This window comes from Cetorhinus maximus, chromosome 2 (genome assembly GCF_964194155.1).
Source record: "Cetorhinus maximus chromosome 2, sCetMax3.hap1.1, whole genome shotgun sequence".
NCBI lineage: Eukaryota > Metazoa > Chordata > Chondrichthyes > Lamniformes > Cetorhinidae > Cetorhinus > Cetorhinus maximus.
The window spans coordinates 176,216,320-176,240,685 of record NC_135880.1 but is presented as its reverse complement, the minus strand read 5'-3'; the positions used below and the strand labels follow the sequence as shown (position 1 = coordinate 176,240,685).

Genomic DNA, 24,366 nt, shown 5'->3' with positions numbered 1-24,366 from the left:
ATGAAGAAGTGTCAGCTGTGGCTCAGTTCATAGCACCCTCGCCTTTGAATCAGAGGGTTGTGGGTTCATGTCCCACTCCCGGAAACCAAGAATTGTGATTGTACTCGAAAGAGTTGCAATCTGTGACTGTTGATAACTCGAAAGAGTTTCAGACCATGAACTCTGTCCTCCATTTTGATATTTTCCCCCCTGGTGCCAGTCTGTATCTTGTTCTGATATTTTTGCTTTCAGACAGCGCTGACCTTTGTTCTGCTATCAACACATTCTGCTATTTTGCTTTCAAACAGCACTGACTTTTATCCTGCTATTAACACCTACTCTGGACCAATGTTTTGTATCTTCAACACCATCATTACTACTCCCTTTGCATTGTGTTCTATGACATCCTTGACATCTCCCCCACCCTCTAACCTATCCCTTGACCTTCCCTTTTGCTCTACCAGCCACCCTCCCCTATTTCAACAGCACAAAATCCATCACATCCCTATCTTTCTTCAGTTCTGAAGAAGTCATATTGGACTCTAAACGTTAACAGTTTCTCTCTCCACAGATGCTGCCAAACCTGATGAGTTTTTCTGTTTTGATTTCGGATCTCCAGCATCCGCAATATTTTATTTTAATAAAACACAGTTGGCTCTTTCAATACTTAAGTTTGAGCTTGACTGCTTTTCTATTCTATCCGCCCCCAGACGATAAACACTCACTAATACTGCTGCAAACCTTACAGTGAGCTGGTAGATGGCAGTGTGAGCGCTTCTGTCGGGAGGCTTACCCATCTTGCGTTCACTGACAATAGTTGACAGAGTGTGTTTGTGTTGTGTTCAGGGGGTTGGTCTCTTTCCCTCTAGTGAATCCCGATGACATCAGTTCCTTTAGTGGGAGCCTGGGCGGAGCTTTTTTTTGTTGCAAAGTATAGCCCAAGAGTAGAGTGAGTAGCATTTGAAAGAGGGAAACAGAGAAGAAGTAGATCTGTTTGCAGGGAGAAGGGAAGAAAGCATGAGTACAAACTCAAACGTGTCGAGCATGCAGAGGATGGTGGAGCAGCTGAAGTTTGAGGCAGGGATCGAGAGGATGAAGGTGGGTTGAATGAAGCGCGTGGATACAAAATTGCTACATTTTGGAACAAACGCGAGCGTTCCATTCCCGGGGATCCGGGCAAAAGAAATTGCAACAAATGTATCCAGTTTTCGAAGTTACACCCGTGGAGGGAGCAAAAAGTAATGGATCTCGGCGATGTAAAGTTACATTGTGCACCTTTAGTTTAAGATGCATTTTTGTCGAACAGGATGGCAAATGCCACCCTTGTTACGTGCGCGCAAAAGTTTTTTTTTCTTTAAAAAGACAGTTGTGCAAAGTTGCTCGAAAGCAACAGTGCAACCCGGGCGCGACTCATCCAGCCCCGAGTGTTAAGACACTGTCTTTCGGGTCATCTCCCGCTGGTTTTCATTCTCGTAGCCGCATGTTTTTGAATGCCAGCCAGACAAAAGCCTGTTTATGTTGCTTGGCTCCGGCCTGGCTGCTGAGCGGAGAGGCTCAGAGCATCTCTGCATTTACACACTCCGCCAACGGTTAGTAATTTAAATTTGCTAGAGCAGTGTGGAAAGAAAAACTTGCATTTATGTAGCACCTTTCAATACCTTAGTATGTCCCAAAGTGCTAGATGGCCAAGCAAGTCCTTTTAGAAATAAAATGCTGGAAATACTTAGCAGGTCTGGCAGCAGCTGTGGAGAGAGAAACAAAGTTAACGTTCCAGTCGGTACTTTAAGTGCAGGCATAGGAACATACGATAAAAGCAAAATACTGCAGATGCTGGAAATCTGAAACAAAAACAGAAAATGCTGGAAAAACTCAGCAGGTCTGACAGCATCTGTGGAGAGAGAAAAAACAAAGTTAACGTTTTGAGTCCATATGACGCATCTTCAGAGCTAGGAACATACAAATTAAGAGCAGGAGTCAGCCATTTAGCCCCTCAATCCTGCTTTGCCATTCACTAAGATCATGGCTGATCTGACTTTAACCTCAACCCCACATTCCACCTACCCCCAAGACCCTTTGACTCTCTTGTTGGTCAAGAACGTTATCTACCTTTGCCTTTTAAAATATTCATGAACCCTGCCTCCTCTGCTTGCTCTATGGGGAAGAGAGTTCCAAAGGCTCTCAGTTCTCTGAGAGAAAAAAATTCTTCTCATCTCTATCTTAAATGGGAGACCCCTTATTTTTAAACCATGTCCCCTAGTTCTGGTCATTGTTGCAAAAGGCTACACTTTGTGTTTGATCAGATACAAGAAGAATAGCATTTTTAAAAATCAAATGACTGTTCATAGCGATGCTGCCTTTTAGCCTGAGGTTGGTTCATCAGAAATTGGTGAATTCAGCTACCAGTTCAGACTTTGATCTCGGGTGATGTATTAGCGCAGTGTTCGGGGAATGCTGCACTGTCAGAGGTGCTGTAGGGTGGGGTTGGTGTCAACTTTTTAAACATTTAATTTCTTCCTTGTAAACCCTTTGTAAACTTCAGCTGATGATATGTTGTCCGTATCCTAACCTGTAGCGAGTCTTATTCACCCCCTCCCCAACTCAAACTTGCTCATTGATATTTGCTTCCAGTCTAGCAAAGCCTTGGTTTTAAAATTCTCACCCTTATTTTTAAACCTGCTCCAAGTTCTCTGGTTCGGACTCAACTGGAGTATTTTATGCAGTTCTGGCTGCCGGATTTTAGGAGGGATGTGAAGGCATTGGAGAGGATCAGAAAAGATTCACGAGAATGGTTCCAGGGATGAAGAATTACAGTTATGTAGATAGATTAGAGAACTTGGGACTGTTTTCTTTGGAGAAGAGGAGGTTGAGAGGAGATTTGATAGAGGTATTCAAAATCATGAGGGGTCTGGACAGAGTTGAAGGGAGGAAAAAAAGCTTCCCCGTTGGTGGAAGGATTGAGAACCAGAGGGCTCGGATTTAAGGTAATTGGCAAAAGAAGCAATGGTGACATGAGGCAAAACATTTTTACACAGCGAGTAGTTAAGATCTGGAATGCACTGCCTGAGAATGTGGTGGAAGCAGGGTCAGTTGAAGCATTCGAAAAGGATTTGGATCATTATCTGAAAAGGAAAGATGTGTAGGGCTACTAGGAAAAGGTAGAGGAGTGGAACTAGGTGAATTGTGCCTGCAGAGGGCCAGCATGGGTCCAATGGGCTGAATGAACTCCTGTGCTGTAACCATTCCATACTCTCCTCTCCCTATCTGTATAATCCTCTCCAGCCCTACAGCCCTCAGGTCTCTGCACTCCAGTAATTCTAGACTCATATGCAAACTGATTTTCATCATTCCACCATTGGCAGCCATGTCACCAGCCCAAAGATTTGGAAATCCCTCCCTAAACCTCTCTACCTCTCTACCTCTCTCTCTCTTCCTTTAAGATGCCCCTTAATACCTACCTCATTGACCAAGCAATAAACAGAAAATATTGGAAATACTCAGCGGGTCATACAGCATCAGTGGAGAGAAACAGAGTTAATGTTTTGGCTCGGTGACCCTTCATCAGATTTGAGGAAAGATAGAAACAGAATAGGTTTTGGGCAAGTGGAAGGAGGTGGCTGTGGGGTGAGGAAGAACACTTGGCCCCCATTCTGACCTTTCTGTCCTTGGCCTGCTCTAGGGGTTCCAGCGAAGCTCAACACAGACCCAAACAGTACCTCACCTTTTGACTCAACATTACAGCCTTCTGGATTTAACATTGAGTTCAACAACTTTAAATCATAACCTCTGTCTCCATCGTATCTCTCTTTTTGCTAGATCAGTCTTGTCTCATTGCTTCCTTTATCCCTTCATGTTTCATTCAGATGACTGCTATTGTAGCTATTCACGTCTCAATTGGACACATCTTTTGTTTCTTTGCTGTATCCATTACCATTCTCTGGCTGTTGCATCATGAAATCTTTTGTTATTTAATCTCCCTCCACCCTGTCACAAGGTCTCCCTTTTGTTCTTCCTGACCAGTACCCCTCCCCTTGCAGCTCAAAACCTATTACATTTCTGTCTTTCTTCAGTTCTGTTGAAAGGTCATCTTGACCTGAAACGTTAACTCTTGTTTCTCTCCGGAGATACTGCCTGACCTGCTAAGTATTTCCAGTTTTCATTTCAGACTTCCAGCATCTGGAGTAATTTGCTTTCTTTTAAAAGAGAACAAAAGGGGAGGTCTGTGACAGGGCGGAGAGCAGGGGAGATTAATTTTTAAAAATTTCTTTCATGGGACGTGGGTGTCGCTGGCTGGGCCAGCATTCATGTTGCCCATCCCTAATTACCCTTGAGAAGGTGGCGGTGAGTTGCCCTCTGGAGCTTCTGGAGTCAATGAAATGACAAAAGGTTTCATGGTAATGGGTAAAGTAAAGAAACAAAAGATGTATCCAGGTGAGGTGTGAATGGCTGGATAGCTGCCATCTGAATGCAACATGAAGGGATAAAGGAAGAAATGAGACAAGACTGACCCAGCAAAAAAAAGGCATACATAAAGAACAAGATGGAGGTAGAGATTATGATCTAAAATTATTGAACTCTAAAAGTTGAAACCATAAAGCTGTAGAGAGCGGAGTCAAAAGATGAGGTGCTGTTCCTTGAGCTTCATTAGAACACTAGCAGGTCAAGGACAGAAAGGTCAGAGTGAGATCTAGGTAAAGAATTGAAATGACAAGCGACAAGAAGCTCAGGGTCGTAAAAAGGCTTTTTGCCACTTGTCCAACATCTCTCTCTGTGGCTCGTTGTCAAATTTTGTTTGATAATGCTCCTGCGAAGCTGCTCGGGACATTTTTGCTATGCTACACGTACTGTATAAATGCAAGTTGTTGTGGGAAGATATGTTTCCAGCAAGCCCAGGGGGTGCTATAGATCCCACCCCTACCCACTCCCCGAACTTTCGGTAACCTCAAATTACCACTGCACTGGATTTGCACTCTGCATTTTCAAATTCAAACAGGGTGAGACTTTCTCCCTCTCTGAGTCTATATTCTGTATTGATCCAGGGTCAGATTGGGCCCTGAGTTACCTTTGAGAGTTTCAATGAAAGGTCGTTGACCTGAATTGTTAATTCTGTTTCAATCTCTTCAGATGGTGTCTGACCTGCTGAGTATTTCCAGCATTTTCGGGTTTTATTGGCAAAGCCTGATGTCTGTGTTAAGTGGAAATTGCTTTGCCCCAGTGCTAACCCTGTTGTGTAGAAGCACTGCATACTTGCACCATGTAAACCCAACCTAAAATAACCCAGAGAGCAGCAACTACCAGTTCCCTTATGGTTTTATCCTGTGGTATTGCAAATGTGAGATGCATGTTAATTTGTCGAGAGCGTTAAGGATTTGTTTTGAAAAGTGCGAAAGAGCAGTTTAAACGCTTTTGTGTATTTCCGTCTAGGAGTTGCTTTGCAGCAGATGAGCTAATTCAACCAGGTTACTGAATCTGTGCTGTCTGCTGACTCTGACTGACAGACAGATAGAAGAGGCCCTCATAGTGGGATGGGACAAGTTGACTCTGCCAAGTTGAGATTGCTTCTTGATAGACAGCGACCTAATAGACTCTCTTTACAGCTGCTTGTCAGCGGTCTGCCTCCCAAACTGCGGAGAGACGAGATTTTGGGGTTGTGAGCTCCAAGGCAACAGTGGCTGCCATGGAGTTCGGACTGATTCCTGACATCTGCAAGGCCCCTTTAAATCCTTGCTTTTTTCATTGGTGGGTGCGGCCTAATGTACAGATCCAATTGCTGCTGCAAAAAAAGCCCGTGAATAAGTAAGTGCTCTCTTTCTTTTATAGAAACTCTGCTTTTTCATCAACTCCCCCAACGTTCAACTCCTGTTCGCCCAACACCCATCAAGAACTAAAGCACCCCCCACCCCCATTCAACAACTGAAGTTTCCAACGCCCTCTGCTCTCTTTCCCCCCCTTCTCCCGCCACGCACCCCCCGCCAGTTCAACAGCCTTTGTACTCCCTAATTTTTCACTCTGGGGTCACATGAAATCTGTGGCATTAAAATAGGGTCATACCAGGAAAAAGATGGGAAGCACTAGTTTGGGAATTAAGTTGTTCCCCCTTCTGAGGGGGATGCAGGAACATTTTTGCATTTTAAAAGTCTTACTTTTGGTGCTAAGATTTGAGAATTGTTCCACAATGATTTTCTCCATATGTAGCATTCTTTAGTTCCAATTTATAGTAGTCAGCAGCAATTGAAATGAAGAAATGATTAAAACTGTATGATTTTAAAAACGGCACAGTTTGAAAGTTACAGTAAATTGAATTTAATTGACACAGGTTTTGCAACTGGGCTCTATGACGGCTTCAGATTTTTTTGTACTTTCCTGTTGCCTTGCTAGTTTTAGCCTCTGATTCAAAAATGTTTCCTGCAATGATGCCATTTCCTCCCTTCTGGGGAACACACATTGTTTTCCAGAAGTTAGGACAGGGGATTCCCTGGGAGTGTGTCAATATTTGCAGCCAATCACCACACAGATTTTTTTTTTGTCTCGATTGAAAGCGGTAAACACTCATTTTCATTCTCAGTAAAAACTAGAGTCCTCAACTTAGAGAGCGCCCCTGTTCTAGCAATCCTTTCCAAATCCAGCACTCTATTAATTATAAAATTCCAACTATTCGTTCACCAGACTGAATCCTGGGATGGTGGAACTGTCCAATAGGGAGTGATTGAGGAGACAGGGCCTGTGTCCTCTAGAGTTTCAAAGAATGGGAGATAATCTCATTGAAATGTACAAAATTCTTACAGGAAGGATGTTTCCCCAGGCTTTTTTTGGGGGGGGGGGCTGATGTGGGGGAGCAGCCTCAGAGTAAGAGGTAGGCCATTTAGGATTGAGGTGAGAAATTTCTCCACTCTGAATGGTGAATCTTTGGAATCCTCTACCCCAGACAGCTGTGGAGGCTCAGCCATTGAATGTATTCAAGTCAGAGGTCAATAGAATTGTAGATATTCAAGATATCAAGGTATATGGGGAAAGTGCGGGGAGATGGAATTGAGGTAGAAGATCAGCCATGGTCTGGTCCAAAGGCGCAGCAGGCTCGAGGGGCTGAGTGGTCTACTTATGCTCCTATTCTCTACGTTCCTATTATGGAACGGCTACAGCACAGAAGGAGGCCATTGGTGTCTGTATCGGTCCTCTGAAGGAGCGAGCCGCCCTAGTGCCTCTCCTCCCCACAGCCCTGCACGTTTTTTTCTCTCTTTTTTTGGGGTAATGATCCCATTCCCTCTTAAGCCTCGATTGACCCTGCCTCCACCACGCGCTCAGGCAGTGAGTTCCAGATCCTAACCACTCGCTGCTTGTATAAGCTTTTCTTCATGTCACCGTTGCTTATTTTGCCATGCAGCACAGAAAGAGACCATTCAGCCCATTATGCCTGTGGCAGCTCTTTGAAAGAGCTATCCAGTTAGTCTCGTTTTTCCCCTGCTCTTTCCCCGCAGCCCTGCAAGTTTATCCTTTTGTAGTATTCACCCCTTTCCCTTTGAAAAGTTACTGTTGAATCAGTTTTCACCATCCTTTTCGGCAGTGCCTTCCAGCTCCGTCACAGGTCCCTGCATTAAACAATTCTCCTGGTTTCCTTTTGCTAATTATCCTATATGGTTCTGTCAAAGTTACAGCAGGAACTAGGCAACAACCAGTGTTGGGCTGGCAAGAGATAGATAACATGCACATCACAAAAATGCTAGATAATGACCATTATCAACCATGAACTACTTCTGAAGCGTGGTCACTGTTGTAACGTAGAAAACACGGCAGCCAGTTTATACACAGCAAGCTCCCACAAATAGCAATGTGATAATGACCAGATTTATTATTTTACTGCTATCAGGTGAGGGATAAATATTGGCCAGGGCACCGAGGAGACTTCCCCTGCTCTTCTTTGGGCTGTGGGATCTTTTAAGTCTCGGTTTAACGTCTCATCCGAAAGTCCCTCAGTTCTGCACTGGAATGTCAGCCTAGATGTTATGCTCTGGAATTAAGTTTGAATCCACAGTAATTCTGAGACGTTGCGTATGGGGAAATCTGGGAAATGCCGTTTGCCAGGAATTGCTATTTATTCTCCCCTACAAGGTTAGACATGTGTGTCAGTGTTCAGAGGTTGAAAGGTAGCAGTTACAGGTTGAAATCACTTCCACTCCAATTACTGTCGCTTGGTAGGACAGAGCTTGAGTTGAGAGAGCCACATTGCTGAAGCGTTTGGTCTTGTATTCATCGGGACAAACGCAAGAATACCAAATTTCAAATCAATCACAACAATTTTCCTGTGGTGAGATTTTTAGAAAACTAAATTGATCATTTATTAACATAAGAAAAGATTTCAAACACATACATAGGCCTACAAATTCCTACTATAATAACTCCTAAAACCCCTAATTAATCTGGCTTCCAGTTACACCCCCCGTTAAGGCAACAGTTAAAAAATAGATTAAAAAAACAGATTTTAAACAGGTGTCAGCAAGTTACCACAATACCCCGGACGGTAGAATTCAAAATGGCTTTTCTCAGCTTCTGTTTCAGTAGACAGCAGGCTTAATGCACAAACACTGGAGGCGTTTCACACTTCTGGTAGATCTTACAATGCCTTCCCTGACACACAGCCTCATTCGCCTTTATACATGTTTCTCCCTCTTAATGTAAATTCATTTGTTCCCATATGTCTTTGGAACTTTATTTTTCTCTTAATATAAATCTATTCATGGTGCTAATATAGTCAGTAACCTTTGGGAAAAATAGACACACTTCTTGGCTTAGCTTCTCTGGCTAGGTGTGACATCCTACCACCTCTTTGAAGTCCTGATTTATCTAAAAATGCAAATTCTCCTCACCTCATATTCTAAGACTTCAGCCATGTTTATGTATTTAGCATTTCAAACCTAGCTTCTTTTGATGAGTCAAAGCCTCCAGGCCAGCTGTCTCCAATTCAACTAAATCCCACACACACATACACATAGATAAACTATCCAAGCCCCACTATTAACCTACTTTTACAATAAATCACAATAATATGAGAATTATTATACTTGCGTGACATTAGTTAGATCATTGCTGCTCAGTATCCTAACTTGATGAAGGCAGCGAAGCAGTTTCCACCTTCGCTGTCTCAGACGTATCCTCGCATCTTCTGGAAGGACAAGGCCACCAACTCAAAGGTCCTGGAGGGTTCTAATTGCATCAGCATACATTCATTGCTAAGCCAATGTCTGGCGCTGGCTCAGCGATGTTTATCAGATGGATGATGGCCATATACCCGAAGACTCTCTGTGTGATGAAAGGGCCACTGGGTCACGACCTCCTGGGCATCCATACCTCCGCTACATGGACACCTGCAAGCGACATATGAAGATGGCGGACATCAACACTGACAACAGGGAGATGGTCACTGACGGCTGTGACCACTGGAGGCTGACTGTTTGGAAGGGCATTGAGAAAGGCTGGCAAATTGAAAAGATCAGCTGGCCGAGAAGAGGACCCAGAGAAAACAGAGGCCAGCGAATCATGCACCTTCTGCATAGGAACATGCATAACATTTAGGAGCAAGAGTAGGCCATTCAGCCCTTCGAGCCTGCTCCACCCATTCAGTAAGATCATGGCTGATCTGGCTGTGGTCTCAGATTCACTTTGCTGTCTGCCCCTCATAACCCTTGACTCCTGTGTGACTCAAAAATCTATCTCAAAAATCTCGGATTAGAATAAATTTAAACACCCAGCCTCCACTGCATCCTGGGGAAGAGAATTCCACACACTAATGACCTGAGAGAGAAAAATTCTCCTCATCTCTTTCTTAAAGGGGAAACCTATTATTCTTAAACTATGTCCTGAGTTCTAGTTTCCCCCACGAGAGGAAGCACCCTCCCGTGTCCACCCTGTCCAGTCCCCTCAGGATCTTATATTTCAATAAGATCACCTCTCATTCTTCTTAACTCCAGTGGGTACAGGCCCAACCTGTTCAACCTTTCTTCATAGGACAACCCCTTCATCCCAGGATTGAGTTGAGTGAACATTTTCTGAACTGCTTCTGAAGCAGTTATATCTTTCTTCAAGTAAGGAGACCAAAACTGCACACAGTATTCCAAATGTGGTCCCATCAAGGCCCTGTACAGCTGCAGTCAAACCTCCCTACTTTTAATATTCCATTCCCTTTGCAGTAAACACCAACATTCCATTTGCCTTCCTAATCACTTGCTGTACCTGCACAACTAATGTTGTGATCCATGTACCAGGACACCCAGATCCCTCTGTACACCGAGTTCTCAGCTCACTGCCTGCAGAGTGGGGCTCCTGAGCTACACCAGGCGATGCTTAACACTGAGTTCAACAGCATAGCGCAAACCATCGTCTTATGAGATGGAAGGCTGCTGCAGTCCTAATGTACATAACCCTCAGTAGCTTTTTCTTTGACCTTGCTGCACAGTTGTATTACATTCTGTATTGTTTTTGGCTAGTATGTCCTGTAATTCCTTAAACTAACAGTAAAATGAGCTGCAATTCCAAGTACCTAATTGGTTATTAGTATTTGTTCCAAAATATACTGAAAATTACAGGGATTGTATGGAAAATCTCAAGTGGAATATAACTCACTCTAATTATGTTACAGCTTTCACTCCCTTGTAAGTATATCTTGCATGTTTCTGTAAGGATGAAGTATTAGAAATTTTAGACTTCAATGGATAAAGAGCAAGAAAGGCAGAGTTAACTCATCAAAAAAAAAACCCAAAAATGTTCATCTGTAATGGAATAATGACCAATTTATGATTATGCTATACTCAAGAGTTTAGAAAAATGAGAGGTGAGCCTATTGAAACATAAAATTCTGAGGGGGGTTGACGGGGTAAATGCTGAGAGGATGTTTCCCCTCGTGGGGGAAGCTAGAACTAGAGGACACAGTTTCAAAATAAGGGGTCTCCCATTTCATTCAAGATGAGGATTTCTTCTTTCAGGGTCGTTGATCTGTGGAATTCTCTTTTCCAGCGAGCAGTGGAGGCTGGGACATTGAATATACTCAAGGCTCAGTTAGATTTTTGATTGACAAGGGTTATGGGGGGTGCAGACAGGAAAGTAGAGTTAAGGCCACAATCAGATCAGCCATGATGATCTTGAATGGCAGAGCAGGTTCGAGGGACTGAATGGCCTCTTACTGCTCCTCTTTCTTACCTTATCTTCAGTGTATGCTTATGCGCTCCAGCACTTTGATGTAACTGCTTCTCAAGTTCCTTCTTGCCCAATGTAGAGTCTTTAGAGATGTTTTAAAATTTGCTGGAGTAAAGAGCAAAACTGTTTCCACTGGCAGGAGCATTGGTAATCAGAGGACACAGGTTTAAGGTAATTGGCAAAAGAATCAGAGGCAAGATGCAGAGAAATGTATTTGTGGCGCAAGCTGCAATGATCTGGAATGTTCCGTCTGAAAGGTCGACGGAGGCAGATTCAATAGTGTCTTTCAAAAGGGAATTGAATAAATACTTGAAAATTTGCTGGACAATCGGGGAGGGAGTGCGGCTAATTTGATTGCCCTCAAAGAGCCAGTAGAGGCACAATGGGCTTTATGATCCTGTGGCTTTATCGTTTCATGATTTTCTTTTGCCTCTTGCGCCACACTCCCCCCCCCCCCCCCCGCCGTTATCCCAGAAAACATTGGAAGCTGTGCCAGGCATGTTCTCAAGGCAGTGCACCCTAACCATGCAGATAATTAGATCAGATTAAATTACTAACACATTAGCCTACAGGAATAGTAACATTAATGGTGCTTTTAGCTCCTGACTATGAAAATCGACTTGATTTGTGATGGAATGGCTCTCCGCGGAGGGGCAAGCTTGGAATGGTGACACTATTTTTGAGTTACGAGGCCGTTGCACTGTGCCGTTTGGGGATCATGATCCCTTTTTACATCTCAGCTTTCTAATTAGTCGACTCCCAAGATGATTAGTGACCTGAAATTAGACTTTCCAAACGGCCGTTTTGATGACTTTCGAGGAGAGAAACTACCTGCGTCGCATTAGGTTCTGATCTTATACAGGACGTCACACCGTTTTTAAAAAAAATGCACTGGACCAAGTTTTTAAATATGTACTAACTGTACTGGAGAGAAAAAGAATCTAAATCTTTCAACAATGTTCATACTTCATATATTTAGCATTTGGCAAATATTTGTCATTTTCGCTGATTTTTTTTTCCTGGCTACATTCAACAAAATTTGAATGCATATTTCAGCAGGTGCTCAGTTCATAGAATACACCACCGGAAAAGGCCATTTGGCCAGAGAAGCCTGTGCCAGCTCTTTGAAGGAGCTAACCGATTAGTCTCACTCCCTTGCTCTCTCCCCGTAGCCCAGCAAATCTTCCCCCTTCAAGTATTTACCTAATTCCCTTTTAAAAAAAAAAAATTATTATTGAATCTAATTCCACCTTCCTTTCAGGCAGTGCATTCCAGATCATAATAGCTTGCAGCTTAAAAGAAAAATTCCTTATTTTCCCTCATGTGCTTTTGCCAAATACCTTAGCCAGGATTTTTAGGATGGCAGGGTTTCTCTTCTTGCCATCCAAGGAGTCAGAGGAAAACATATCCCTGCTGACCCTGCCTTCCCCCTGGCCATTTAACACTCCAACAAGCATTAATTGGCTGGAGGCGGGACTCCTGCCCTGCACTGGGAAGAAGTCCTGCCTCGGAGAGCGGCTGCTCTATAGTACCTGCAATACCAGAAGCTGCAGTGGACAGGACTGGGACTGCAAGCAGTCCCCAGAGTCTTAAGTCCCAGGAGTCCAAGACCAGGTAAGTTTTGGACATCTCAGGGCAGGGGCGAGGTGAGCCCTGGCAGGGTGAGGATATTGGTGGAGAGGTTGGGGGGGTTGGTAGAGAGGGCCTGCAGGGGCCAGTCCTTTTGTGGGGTAGGAAGGGGGGGATGTCCGATGTTAAAAGGAGGCTGCTGATGGAGGCACCCACCCCCCCACCCAAGGCCTGAACAGGGTTACTTTTCGGGCTTGCTTCCCCCGTCCCTGAGCACCTCCAACCAGCCTGAACATTGAGGCAGGAAACGGCCTTTAATTGGCCACTTAAGGGCCTCGATTGGGGAAAGGGTGGGAGGGCCGGCCTGGGCCTCACCTGTCCCAGCATAAAATTTCAGAGGGGTTGGGGCAGGCAGGAACCCAGTGGGAAGGCCGTCCAAGAAATTTTACAGGCACTACCCACCTACAAACCCATCGGCAGGGGAACATTACATTTTGCCCTTTAACTCTGTGTGCTGTGTTTCCCAACGAGCCTGCTATTGGAAGCAGTTTCGCCTTATTTGCTCTATCAAAATCCTTTCAATATCTCCGAATCAACTTTCTAACGTTTCTGTTAAATTTTCTTTTAACCATTTCTGCTCTAAGTTGAATGACCCTTCACACACATAACTGAAGTCCCTCATCCCTGGTATCATTCTTGTAAATCTCCTCTGCAGCCTTTCTAAGATCTTGCCATCCTTCCTGAAGTGCGGGGCTCCGAATTGGTCGCAGTACTCCAGCTGGGGCCTAGGTTGAATTACGAAGGTTTATCTTAATGTCCTTGCTTTTGTACTCTATGCCCTTGTTTATAAAGCAAAAGGATGCCATCTGCTTTTTGAATGGCCTCCACAACTTGTCCTGCCACTTTCAAAGATTTGTGTGTGTACTTGCTCAAAATAATTCCCTGTCTTGGAACTGAACAACACGGCAGAGAGTGCCAAATCTTTACCAATAACCCAGCAGGGACCAGACTGCTAACGCTAACCTTAAGCCTGATGCATGTCTATGTGTACAGTGGCATAGCAGCATAACCACTGGATTAGTAAATCAAACGCCTGGACTAATGATCCAGAGAGATGAGCTCGAATCACGCACAGCAACAGGGGAATTTAAATTCAAAATGAATTAAATAAACCTGGAAGAGCAAGCTTGTATCAGTAATGGTGCCACTGTGAAACTATTGGATTGTTGTAAAAACTCATCTGGCTGACTGATGCCCTTGAGTGAAGGAAATCTGCTGTCCCTACACAGTCTGGCCTCTATGTGATTCCAGACCCACAGCAATGTGGTTGACTCTTAACTGCCTTCTGAAATGGACCAGCAAGCCACTCAGTTCTTTCATGAGGAGGCTCACCGTCACATTCTCAGGTGTAATTAGGGATGGACAATAAATGCTGGTCTTGCTAATGATGCCCAACTCTCTCAAGAGGTTGCAGAGAGATTCTGTGTATTTTTAGAACTTTTTAAATACAGTGTAGTTTCTAAAAAAAAAATGAAAAAGACATGCATCCTGTCACACAAACTGCAGGCTAGCTGACCAACTAATACTGGGTTTTGTCTTGCTACCTCACAACTTGGAAGTCATTTTTAGCACTGGTGTGATAATATTTCCTTTATCAGGCATTAAGATTACACGCTGAAATTGTGGCCAAGAAAGAGTTGAAATTCCCCTCTCACTTCCCAATTATTTAGACATTGGGTTAAATAAGATGCCAGTTGTCTCCAAACATAGATATGTGAAGTTTAGGAATGAATGAGCTGCCGTTGAGGGGTGAAGGAGTTTGGTCTTAAATACCAACTTACATTTGCATACAGAGCAAGACTCCCCAAGGCACTTCACTGGAGCAATTTATCAGACAAAATTTCCATGTAAGGAAATAATTTGATTGCTGTATTTTGCTTTTGTGGCAGATAATTTTAGCTCATCCAAAACTCTGCTGCTGTGGTCCTAACTCATTTCAAGTTCCATTTACCCACCACGCCTCTCTGCTCACTGACCCACGTTACCTCATGATCCGGCAACAACTCAGTTTTGAAGTACTCATCCTTCTTTTCAGATGCCTCCATCGCCTTGCCTAGCCCTGTAACCCCCTCCAGCCCTACAGGCCTCGAGATCTCTGCTCATCCAACTCTGGGCCACTTGAGCATCCCCCAATTTTAATCGCTCCATCATTGACGGCCGGGCCAGCTGCCTAACCCCTGGGCTTTTGAATTCCCTCTCTCCACCTCTTTCCTTTAAGACACTGTTTAAAGCCTACCTCTTTAACTGAGTTTTGATCACTATCTCCTTATGTGGCTGTGTCAGACTTTGTTTAATACCCTCTTGTGAAACGTCTTGCCACTTTTATTATATCAAAGGCACTGGAAAGTGGGTTGGGAATCAGAATGGACAGCCATTTTTTTAATTTTTATTTTTGGCTGATGCAGACACAATGGGCTGAATGGCCTCTTTCTGTGCTGTAGCTTTTCTATGCTTCTATATAAATGCAAGTTGTTGTTAGATGAAGAGGAGTGGGAGGACCACCACCATTTGGATCATAAACACCAGCATGGACCAGTTGGGCTGAATGGCCTGTTTCTGTGCTGTAAGCTCCATGTTATTCTATAAGTCATTTTCTGAGGCAGGGGTTACAGTTTCTGTCTCCAAGGGGAATCCTGTTCAGAATGGATCGGACACAGGAAGAATTCCCCACAAGCAGGAATTCTACATCTGGTAAACTTCAGAAATAGTCTTCAGAAATTTTCGTCTTCTATCAGGATCAGGAGTAAAAGGGCAATGGGAAACAAGTCAGAAGTTTAGAGAAATGAAAGGAACAGGTTGAAAAACAGCAAGGACGACTGTAGCAAAGACATTCAAATAAAACAAATGAAAGTAAGGGTATTGTGGGAATATAATAAGTTGTAAAAATACATTAAGGTAATGTCTATAACTGGATGTGTCCACTGAAAAACGTACAGGGAAAGAAAGGATGGTGTACTCGAAAATGAGCAGTGTTGTTTTACTATTAAATGTACCTGTTCAGGGCCTTTTACAGTGTTCAGTAGATGCACTGTGGTGTTGACTGGGGTGAGATGGTGAAGATTTGGTGGTGTTCTTCATGATTTTGAACACCTCCAATCAGATAATGCCTGAACCTTCTCTACACTAAGGTGAACAACTAAGCTGGCAAATGAAAAGTTAAGCAAGGCACCAGGGAATCTCACTTCGCTGTCAGGCCATTGGTAAATGCAAAAGAGGCGAGAGAAAATGAATGACAGCTGTTGCATGAACGTGATGAAGTGCACAGGCTGGGATATTGTCACGAAGGAATATGATAATCTTAAAGGAGCCAAAGCTGATACTATGCACCCTGTAAAGTTTGCAATTGATAATTTGCCCAACTTGGGAACACGGAACAGGAGGCGGCCATTTAGCCCTTCTAGCCTGATCCACCACCATTCAGTGAGATCGTGGCTGACCGCCTTATCTCTGGGCCTTTTTCCCCATGTCCCTTTAATACCTGATGTAAAGCTTGAATTTTATTTACGTGTTGAACAGTTTTTCCCTGCTCCCACGCCACAATCCCCACTCCTCACTCCCTGTCCGCCATGCACATATAGCCATAGTCTCAAAGATTTACTGTTATGAAAAGCAGACACACAGAGAACAAGAAGTGACATTCTAATAGTAGTATTCAGAAAAATGGCAAACTTGGCTATGAGGAAGGAGCAGAGGGAGTTGGACTAATTGGATAACTTTCAAAGAGCTGGAACAGGCCTGATGGACTGAAAGGCCTCCTCCTGTGCTGTATCATTCCATGATTCAAGCGAAGAATGACCTTTCATAAATTTCAATGACTAAATTTGAGTGGTCCAAAAACCGTTCAGTGGTGTAAATGTGATCTATAGGAATACATTAGCTCATTATTTATAAACTTTTGAGTATGTGATTCAGTACTCTGAGTCATTTTTTCCTTCAAAACTTATAAACAGGGAGCTAATAGATTCCTATTGCCTCTATGGCATTGCTTTACCAAGAATTTTTAAAACATTTTTTACATTATACAATTTTATATGGCTTGTTCACACTGCAAAGATTGTAGGTTAAACATGGAATCAGACTAAATAAGACACAGATATCTTCTGTACTACTAAGAAACATTGGCATTGACATAAATCCTTCAACTGATTGGTCTCCCCTCTCTTTCGCTAACATCCCCATAGCAGGCAACAGCTGCTGAATATTTGCTTCATTTGTGGCAAAATTTAGACCAGGATCTGAACCCTTCACTCCACACCCCAACCCTCTGCCAAAAACACACACGCACTGGAATGAATAATGTGCATCATTGATGTGGCATGAGTTGTTGCTTCTACTTTGGATTTCCTCAGATTCTCAATTTGAGGAGAAAAAAGAGATTTCAGTGTTGTGGTAGTTGTGTCAACATGTTGAGGCAGTTTGAAGATATACTGGCAAACCCTCAACAATAACATCAAATGTCTGTTAAAGATAGAACTGGCACAAGAATTCCTAAAACAAAACAGTGGGCCTGGAGAAGTTTATAGTGGGAATAACAGTTAGTGCAGGAGAAAAGAGAGAGGCCAAAACACAAACCGAAGGAACAAAAAAAACATCCAATAAGTGAACAACAACTTGCTTTGTTAAAGGTGCTATATAAATGCATCTCAAGGCATTTCACAGGAGTATTATCAAACAAAATTTGACACTGAGCCCCAGAAGGAGATATTAAGGACAGGTGACCAATAGCTTGGTCAGAGGTAAGTTTAAAGGAGGAGAGAGAGGTAGATTGACCAAGAGGTTTAGGGAGTGAATTCCAGAGCTTAGGGCTGAGGTTGCTGTTAACTGTATGAATTATGTTTAAGTGTCTACGGGTGGGGGCACTCGTTGGATAATGACTTGAGCACACATACGTGGACTTTCCCGTGTCTAGTGACACATGAGGTGACAAAGCATATGCTTATGTCTGTTTCCATGGCTAGTTTTTCCTGGAAAAAGTTGCCAGCATAATGCCAGAGGTTATAAATTGAGGGGTGCCACTCTGCACTAAGCATGGCTGGCCAGGAGACTCTCACACTTTACTGCCTACCATAGGCACAATGGAAGGATTTACAGGTAGCAATCAACCTGTTTTGGCCACATTATGAACACACATTCCTTGGCCATCAAATCCTGGGGTGGGACTTGAACTTGGGGCTTTTGGCTCAGAGATAGGGCCGCTACCAGCTGTGCCACAAGACCTACTGAACACATATAAAGAGAAACTTATTGATGCTAGTGGTGGATTGTAAGATTAGGAGCAATACATTTGTAATGTTTCATTTTGTGAATAAACCTAAAACTGAGAGAAGATTAACTTCTGGACGACTCCTTCACCAACTGGCTACGAAAAGTTTAACAGTAGCCAACGATTGGGTGAAGGAAATTGAGATGTGCAAGCTGTGGAGAAAGTGAAAACCAGGTTTCAACTGGTTTGTAACAAATGTGGGACTTAAATTGATGACACATAAATTAAAATTTTTCTGGGCAGAACACACATCTTTCTTTGCTATTGTGTGTGAAATGTAGTCCCTGACCAGACAAACTCTGTTTTAAAATCCAGGTTTCGCAAGCTGCCACAGAACTCCAACAATATTGTGTCCAGAATGCCTGCAAAGATGCACTGTTGGTAGGATTACCTGCAGGAAGCAACCCCTTCAGAGAACCTAGGTCCTGCTCTCTTCTCTAAAACCAGGTACACCAAGCAGCCCTTAAGCTTAGAGTCCGTGTTATGTTATATTGTGTTATGCAACGTACTTCAAACGGGAGATTATCAGGGCCCATAGGACCTTGTTCTTGTATCCAAACACCACCACCACCCCTCCCCCAACTCCTGTGAGAATCAAAAAAGGAGACCTGTAACCAATTTAGGAACCTCTCTCTTGAAAGTTCCTCTGACCCCCTTAGTGTCAAAGCCCAGGAGACCTCAGACAAGTGGTTAAATGCCTAAAATCTTACCTTCCGTCAGCCGCGATCTTGTAGCTTTCAATGGAAATGCAGGCAGCATTCCTCACTGCGAGCTCTGGAATGCTTTTCCACAGATCAGTCATCACCTGAGAGAAAGCTTCTAAACAACCAACTTCATTTCCTCAGCTCCATTACTTCAACCAAACTATCCACTTGCATATCATCAATGCCCTCATTAATTTTGAAGACTTGAGTCAGATAAACTCCATGTCCACGCCTTTCCAGAGAATTGAAATGCAAAGCATGAAGTCTTGTCTCCATGGCTCTGTGTATTTGAGCCTGCTTAAAGGTGGTGATGGTGTGGGTCAGTCATAAAGATAGCGTTCTAGACAAGCTCTCGCAAAGCTCTTGTAGAGCCCTATCATTGTAACCATAGTTTGGAATAAGACCAGAATCTAGTTTGCTTTGGCCGCAGCCACCTTGCATTCCACCATTTTCTTCATTTTAAGCTGCAAAATACCTTTTTTTGAGTACAAGTTACCTAATTAAATCACAGTGAAGCCATTGCAGTATTTCCTCACCATACACACCTCTTCATCGTAAGGCTATATAAAGCTCCACAAGCTTTCAGGATTTCTTTTGGAAACGTCTTTCCATGATACTTGTCACCTGGTTTTGTAAGAATCACCAGTAGTTTTCTAACCCTAACCCTATTTGGTGCAAATTCTACCAAGCCTAAAGCTTCACTGTTCATTTGAGTTGCTGTTGTAATGGCCTAGAGCAGGGCTTCCCAAATTTTGGTGATGACCCACAGTGGGGTTGCGAAATGAAATTTTGGGGTCACAAGCTCTGAGGCAGCAATGGCTGCCATGGCTGAGTGTTAACAGCTGAGGCCCCATTAAATCCTTGGGTTTTTTTTTAACTGATGGGTGTCGCCTGAAGCCTGATTCCTGTCCCAAAAAAGTCAGTGAATAGGTGGATGCTCTATTTTTTTTAAAAACCCTGCAGTATAAATAGCCCTGCCACCCCCACACTCAGCAGCTCTCCACCGCCCCCTGCCCCTGCTCTCAGCTGCATCCTGCCCACTCAGCACTCACACTGGGGTCACAGCAATTTTCAAGCCTCAAAATGGGGTCAGAGTGGGAAAATGTTTCGGAAGCACTGGCCTAGAGCTTTAGCTGTCTAATGTCATTGTCATGGGCTTTTAGAACTTGAAGGGGTGGTGGGGTAAATAGATCATTTCTGGGCAAAAACAACCATTAGACCTTTTTGAGCTAGAGACTCCCATTTAAGAGGTAATCAATCAATTTAATTCAGAAAAAAATACACAGGGACAAAACTTTACAAGTTGGCAGTGAACATGTCTCAGCTGATGTCGGCTGCCCTGCAGCGATTTAACGCTCCATGGAGTGTAAATTGGCTGGAGGCGGGATTTCCACTCCTCACTTGGGAGGCGTCCAGCCTCAGTGGCCAATTAGATTTAGCTGGCAGCTCTGTAGCCCAAGCAGTGCCACTGGGAGTGGCGGCCACTGCTGAGACTACAAGCAGTCCCCAGATCCTAAGTCCAAGAACCAGGGTGGAGGAAAGTGTGGGGTTCCCATGGCAGGAAGGGAGTGGAGGCAGGTGGTGGTGGGGAGAGAGGGTTGAGGGTCATGTCAGCAAGGCCAGGTGGGGAAGCAACACCTCTGGGGAGCATGGCGGGGAGGTGGCACCCGATGTGGAAAGGGGGCCAGTGATGGAGGTGTGCCCATCCCTTCCCTCCCGAGATTTGAGGAGGGTGATCTGCTGGGCTTTCCCCACCATCCCTGAACTCCTTCCGCTGGCCAAAAAAATGTGGTTGGGAGGGATGTGGCACCTAATTCCTAATTGGCCACTTAAGGGCCTAAGTCGGGACAAGGGTAGCCTTGGACCTCCGAGACCACTCTTGGTCCTGAGTATTTTCTCGTGACTTCTGCGAACGATCTGAGTATGTTCAGTGAAGACTTGATTAGGGTAGGATTTAGCTGTGAATGAGGACAGGATTGGGGTTGGATTTGACTGAGTGAGGACAGAATATGACTGATGCTCCTCTTCTCTTGGTGGAATTGTCTGCCAACTCTTGTGCACAAAAATTGGGCAGGCTTGCAAAAGAGGAATTGCTACCGTTAGGAGAGAAAATTAAAAACTCATCCTAAAAGAACTAGATGTTTGCTGATCATTAATAATGACAATAGGATTTATTAATGGGCAAAAAGTTGACTTGAGTCCTGATGCGTTGTTTGGACTACAGTATGTTTGTAGTTGACCTTGAATAACACTTGTATTGGGTTAATGTGACTATTTTTTTCCATAGATTTTCTTACATCTGTTGTAGATTAGCGAAGTTTGGTTACATAGAGGAGACTATTATGAAGCAGATCTGGCTTGATTCATGGCCTCTGGTCTTCTATTTTGGATGGTGCCATTAGGAGTCAGAGGGCTAATTTTGCAGTCCTAATGGGGAGCTATGCTCGCGAGGAGTGCAGATCAGAGAATCAGGGCTACAACAATTTACAGTTAAATGGTGCCTTTAACAGAGAAATGCAACCCAAGGTGCTTTTAGCCAACCTTTGCTACAAACAGAGGGAGAAATTATATTTATTTAACATCCCTGGACTTAATCTTATTCATCAGTGTTACTAGCAGGGAATGGTACTGCTGATGGGAGTATTAAATATTGACATTAGTTGTATCACAAGTTCGTCATAACAACAACTTTCATTAATACAGTGGTAAACACAGATAATGCAGTAAACAACTCGAGGCCCATCACAGGAGCATTATCAAACAAAATTTGACACCAAGCCACATAAGGAGATTTGTGACAGGTGACTAAAACCCTGGTCAAAGAGGTAGGTTTTAGAGGAGAGAGATGAGAAGATGAGTTAGGGAGGGAATTCCAGAGCTTAGGGCCTTGGCAGCTGAATGTATGGCCAACCAATGGTGGACCAATTAAAATTGGGGATGTGCAATAGGCCCCAACTGGAGGAGCACAGAAGGTTGTGGGTCTAGAGGAGGTTAGAGATAGGGAATAGCAAGGCTGTGGAAGGGTTTGAAAACCAGGCTGAGAATTTTAAAACCAAGAGCACCAATATAGGTCAAAGAGCGCAGAGATTGGGTGAACAGGACTTGGTGCAAGTCAGACAGCAGCGTTTTGAATGAAAAGATAATGTTCCAGAGCTTAGTAAATAAAGCATGCTGGATAAATAATATTTATAGCCTTTCATTGATTCTGATGAAAGCTAATTGACTTGAAACGTTAACTCTGATTCTCTCTCCATGGATGGGGCCAGACCTGATTTTTGTTTTTATTTCAGATTTCCAGCATCCACAGTATTTTGTGTTTGCTTTAATATTTATAGCCCAGTTATCTCTACAGAACACCGCCAAGAGGGTGTGTTATTTAAAACCCATTATCTGAAACATTGCTTAGCACTTAAGATCTTCTCCACATTCTCTTATGCCTGTAGGCCACTCTCTGCCTCAAACTATATTTTTATCAATAATCTATTGTTAGTTAGTTAGGTATTTCCCTAGGACACTTTGTTTAATTTTTATGACCTGTTTTTCTCTTGCAGGAAATTGGACACCTTTGGAAGAAGCCCGACTATGACTAATGCTGCCTCTTTATGAAGAATGTTTTTCCTGTGCTGTTACTTTTCTTTGCCAAAATGTTTTCTGTATTTATTAGCGCCTTTATAACAGTTTCCTACTAATCTGGCAGTATTCTACCTTCTGGGGAAAATAGAATTTTTTATTAGCAAACTAAGGGAAGTAGGCAAGTTGATGACATGAAAATGCTTTATTTTCAATCTGTAGTAAGCTTGCCATTGGTTTAAGGGCAAATGGTTGATTGTGTGTAGAAGTACTGGGATTTGAGTGTAACTTAAAACTAAACAAAGAAAATTGTGCCTGCATTTAATATCTCCCTCGGTGTTTCCGATAAATGAAATAAACCTATGTCTGTAGTAGGTTACAGGTTAATAAGTCAAATAGCTGGTGGGTTCTTGGAGGAAGGGCTGTTGTCAGTGATGATGACGGGACCCACTACACCTTGGTTTTAAAATGAGAATCCCAGATGAATTATTAGGAGTGAAATAACCCTGATAAATCTAGCACCAAACCTGCAATATTTTAGTGTGTATCTGTTTAACATGTTTAATCTTGTTTTTAAAAAGGAAGTGAAGTTTTTTTAAATAAAGGAAAATGAAGCCATTCATTGGGTGCATTGACTAGTTGGACAGTGCAGCACTATTGAACGCACTTCACGCATGTTACCCTCTTATTTTTACTGCCATGGAGAAAGATCACAAGTCACAGACACAGCTTAGACCTTTACAGTATTAGCTCTATAGGTTACCAAAAGAAAACAAATCATTTACAAAATGAGAAATGCTTGAATATTATTCACAAAATCATCCCAAAGAATTGCAAACAGCTTTTCAAGATGCTGTGACATGATTGGGAATCAACAGTCACTAATAACTTACATTTTCCATTCATTTTTAATTGTAACTGCTGCCACTGTTATGTAGCACATTTGTATGGTTTCATTAAATTTATTTTGAAAGATAATTTTAAAAAATGTCTAATGTGATGTGGTGTGAAATGAATAGCTGGTGGATCAATCTGGTCACAAAAATTCTGAAATCCATTTCAAATGTTATTTGAAGTTCAGCCTTGGACATTGTGCTGTTCTGGCACCAATTTCACATCAGGTTTACAGTCTTAACCTGTCAAAATTGTGAGATTTGGTGCATGATACGCCAGGACAGGCCTAATTTAAATCATTTAAACCTTCTGCTGAGTATATGTAACCTAAAACATTTAGTAATGCGTGCCAATTTAACAATTAAATATGTTTATTCCATATCTAAGATAATATAATTTGGAATTACACAAAGCATTCAGTGGTTTAATGAATTTCTCTTGGTAATAATCTGTTTAAGTATTTGAATTGTTACATGTAACAAATGCATGACTTTGAAAAGTTTTTGTGTAGTTTTTAAAAGTAAGTATCCCTGAAATGTAGGTGTCTCTTCATCCATCCTCTTCAACAATTTCTCAACGAGTACGTTTCTTCTGTTTCCTCCCACTCTATTATGTGGCTTTTCCTCATTCTGTTCCAGTCTAAGCCGTTTTTTTTACTTCTTTTACAGTTGTCTTTGTCCAACCCTTACTTTGCCTTTAGAAAATGTCACTTTTTTACCTTATACCCAAGTTATAAAAGGAAGAAAAAAACCAAAAAAAAACCCGCATGGGCCCCAGCTATGCCTGTCTCTTTATGGGGTTTGTGGAACATTCCTTGTTCCAGTCCTACTCCGGCCCCCTCCCACAACTCTTTCTCCGGTACATCGATGGTTACTTTGGTGCTGCTTCATGCTCTCGTCGGGACCTGGAAAAATTTATTAATTTTGCTTCCAATCTCCACCCCTCCATCATTTTCACATGGTCCATCTCTGACACTTCTTTTCCCTTCCTTGACCTCTCTGTCTCAATTTCTGATGATAGACTGTCCACCAATATCCATTACAAGCCTACCGACTCCCACAGCTACCTCGACTACAGCTCCTCACACCCCGCTTCCTGTAAGGACTCCATCCCATTCTCTCAGTTCCTTCGCCTCCATCGCATCTG

The 24,366-nt window shown here is 43.0% G+C and overlaps 1 protein-coding gene across 1 annotated transcript; it reads left to right on the top strand.

Moving 5' to 3' along the window:
- The first annotated feature begins 874 nt into the window (after positions 1–874).
- gng10 (guanine nucleotide binding protein (G protein), gamma 10) lies at positions 875–23,756 on the top strand. The gene is made up of 3 exons (XM_078529172.1): positions 875–1,077; positions 18,368–18,499; positions 22,308–23,756. The coding sequence occupies exons 1-2, from the start codon at positions 997–999 to the stop codon at positions 18,491–18,493; spliced, it is 207 nt and encodes a 68-aa protein (XP_078385298.1). The 5' UTR covers positions 875–996; the 3' UTR covers positions 18,494–18,499; positions 22,308–23,756.
- Positions 23,757–24,366: the final 610 nt, after the last annotated feature.

Coding starts and splice junctions, on each gene's coding strand:
- gng10 (XM_078529172.1), top strand. CDS start 997: ATGAGTACAAACTCAAACGTGTCGAGCATGCAGAGGATGGTGGAGCAG. Junction 1,078..18,367: donor CAGGGATCGAGAGGATGAAG/GTGGGTTGAATG, acceptor TTTAAAATCCAG/GTTTCGCAAGCTGCCACAGA.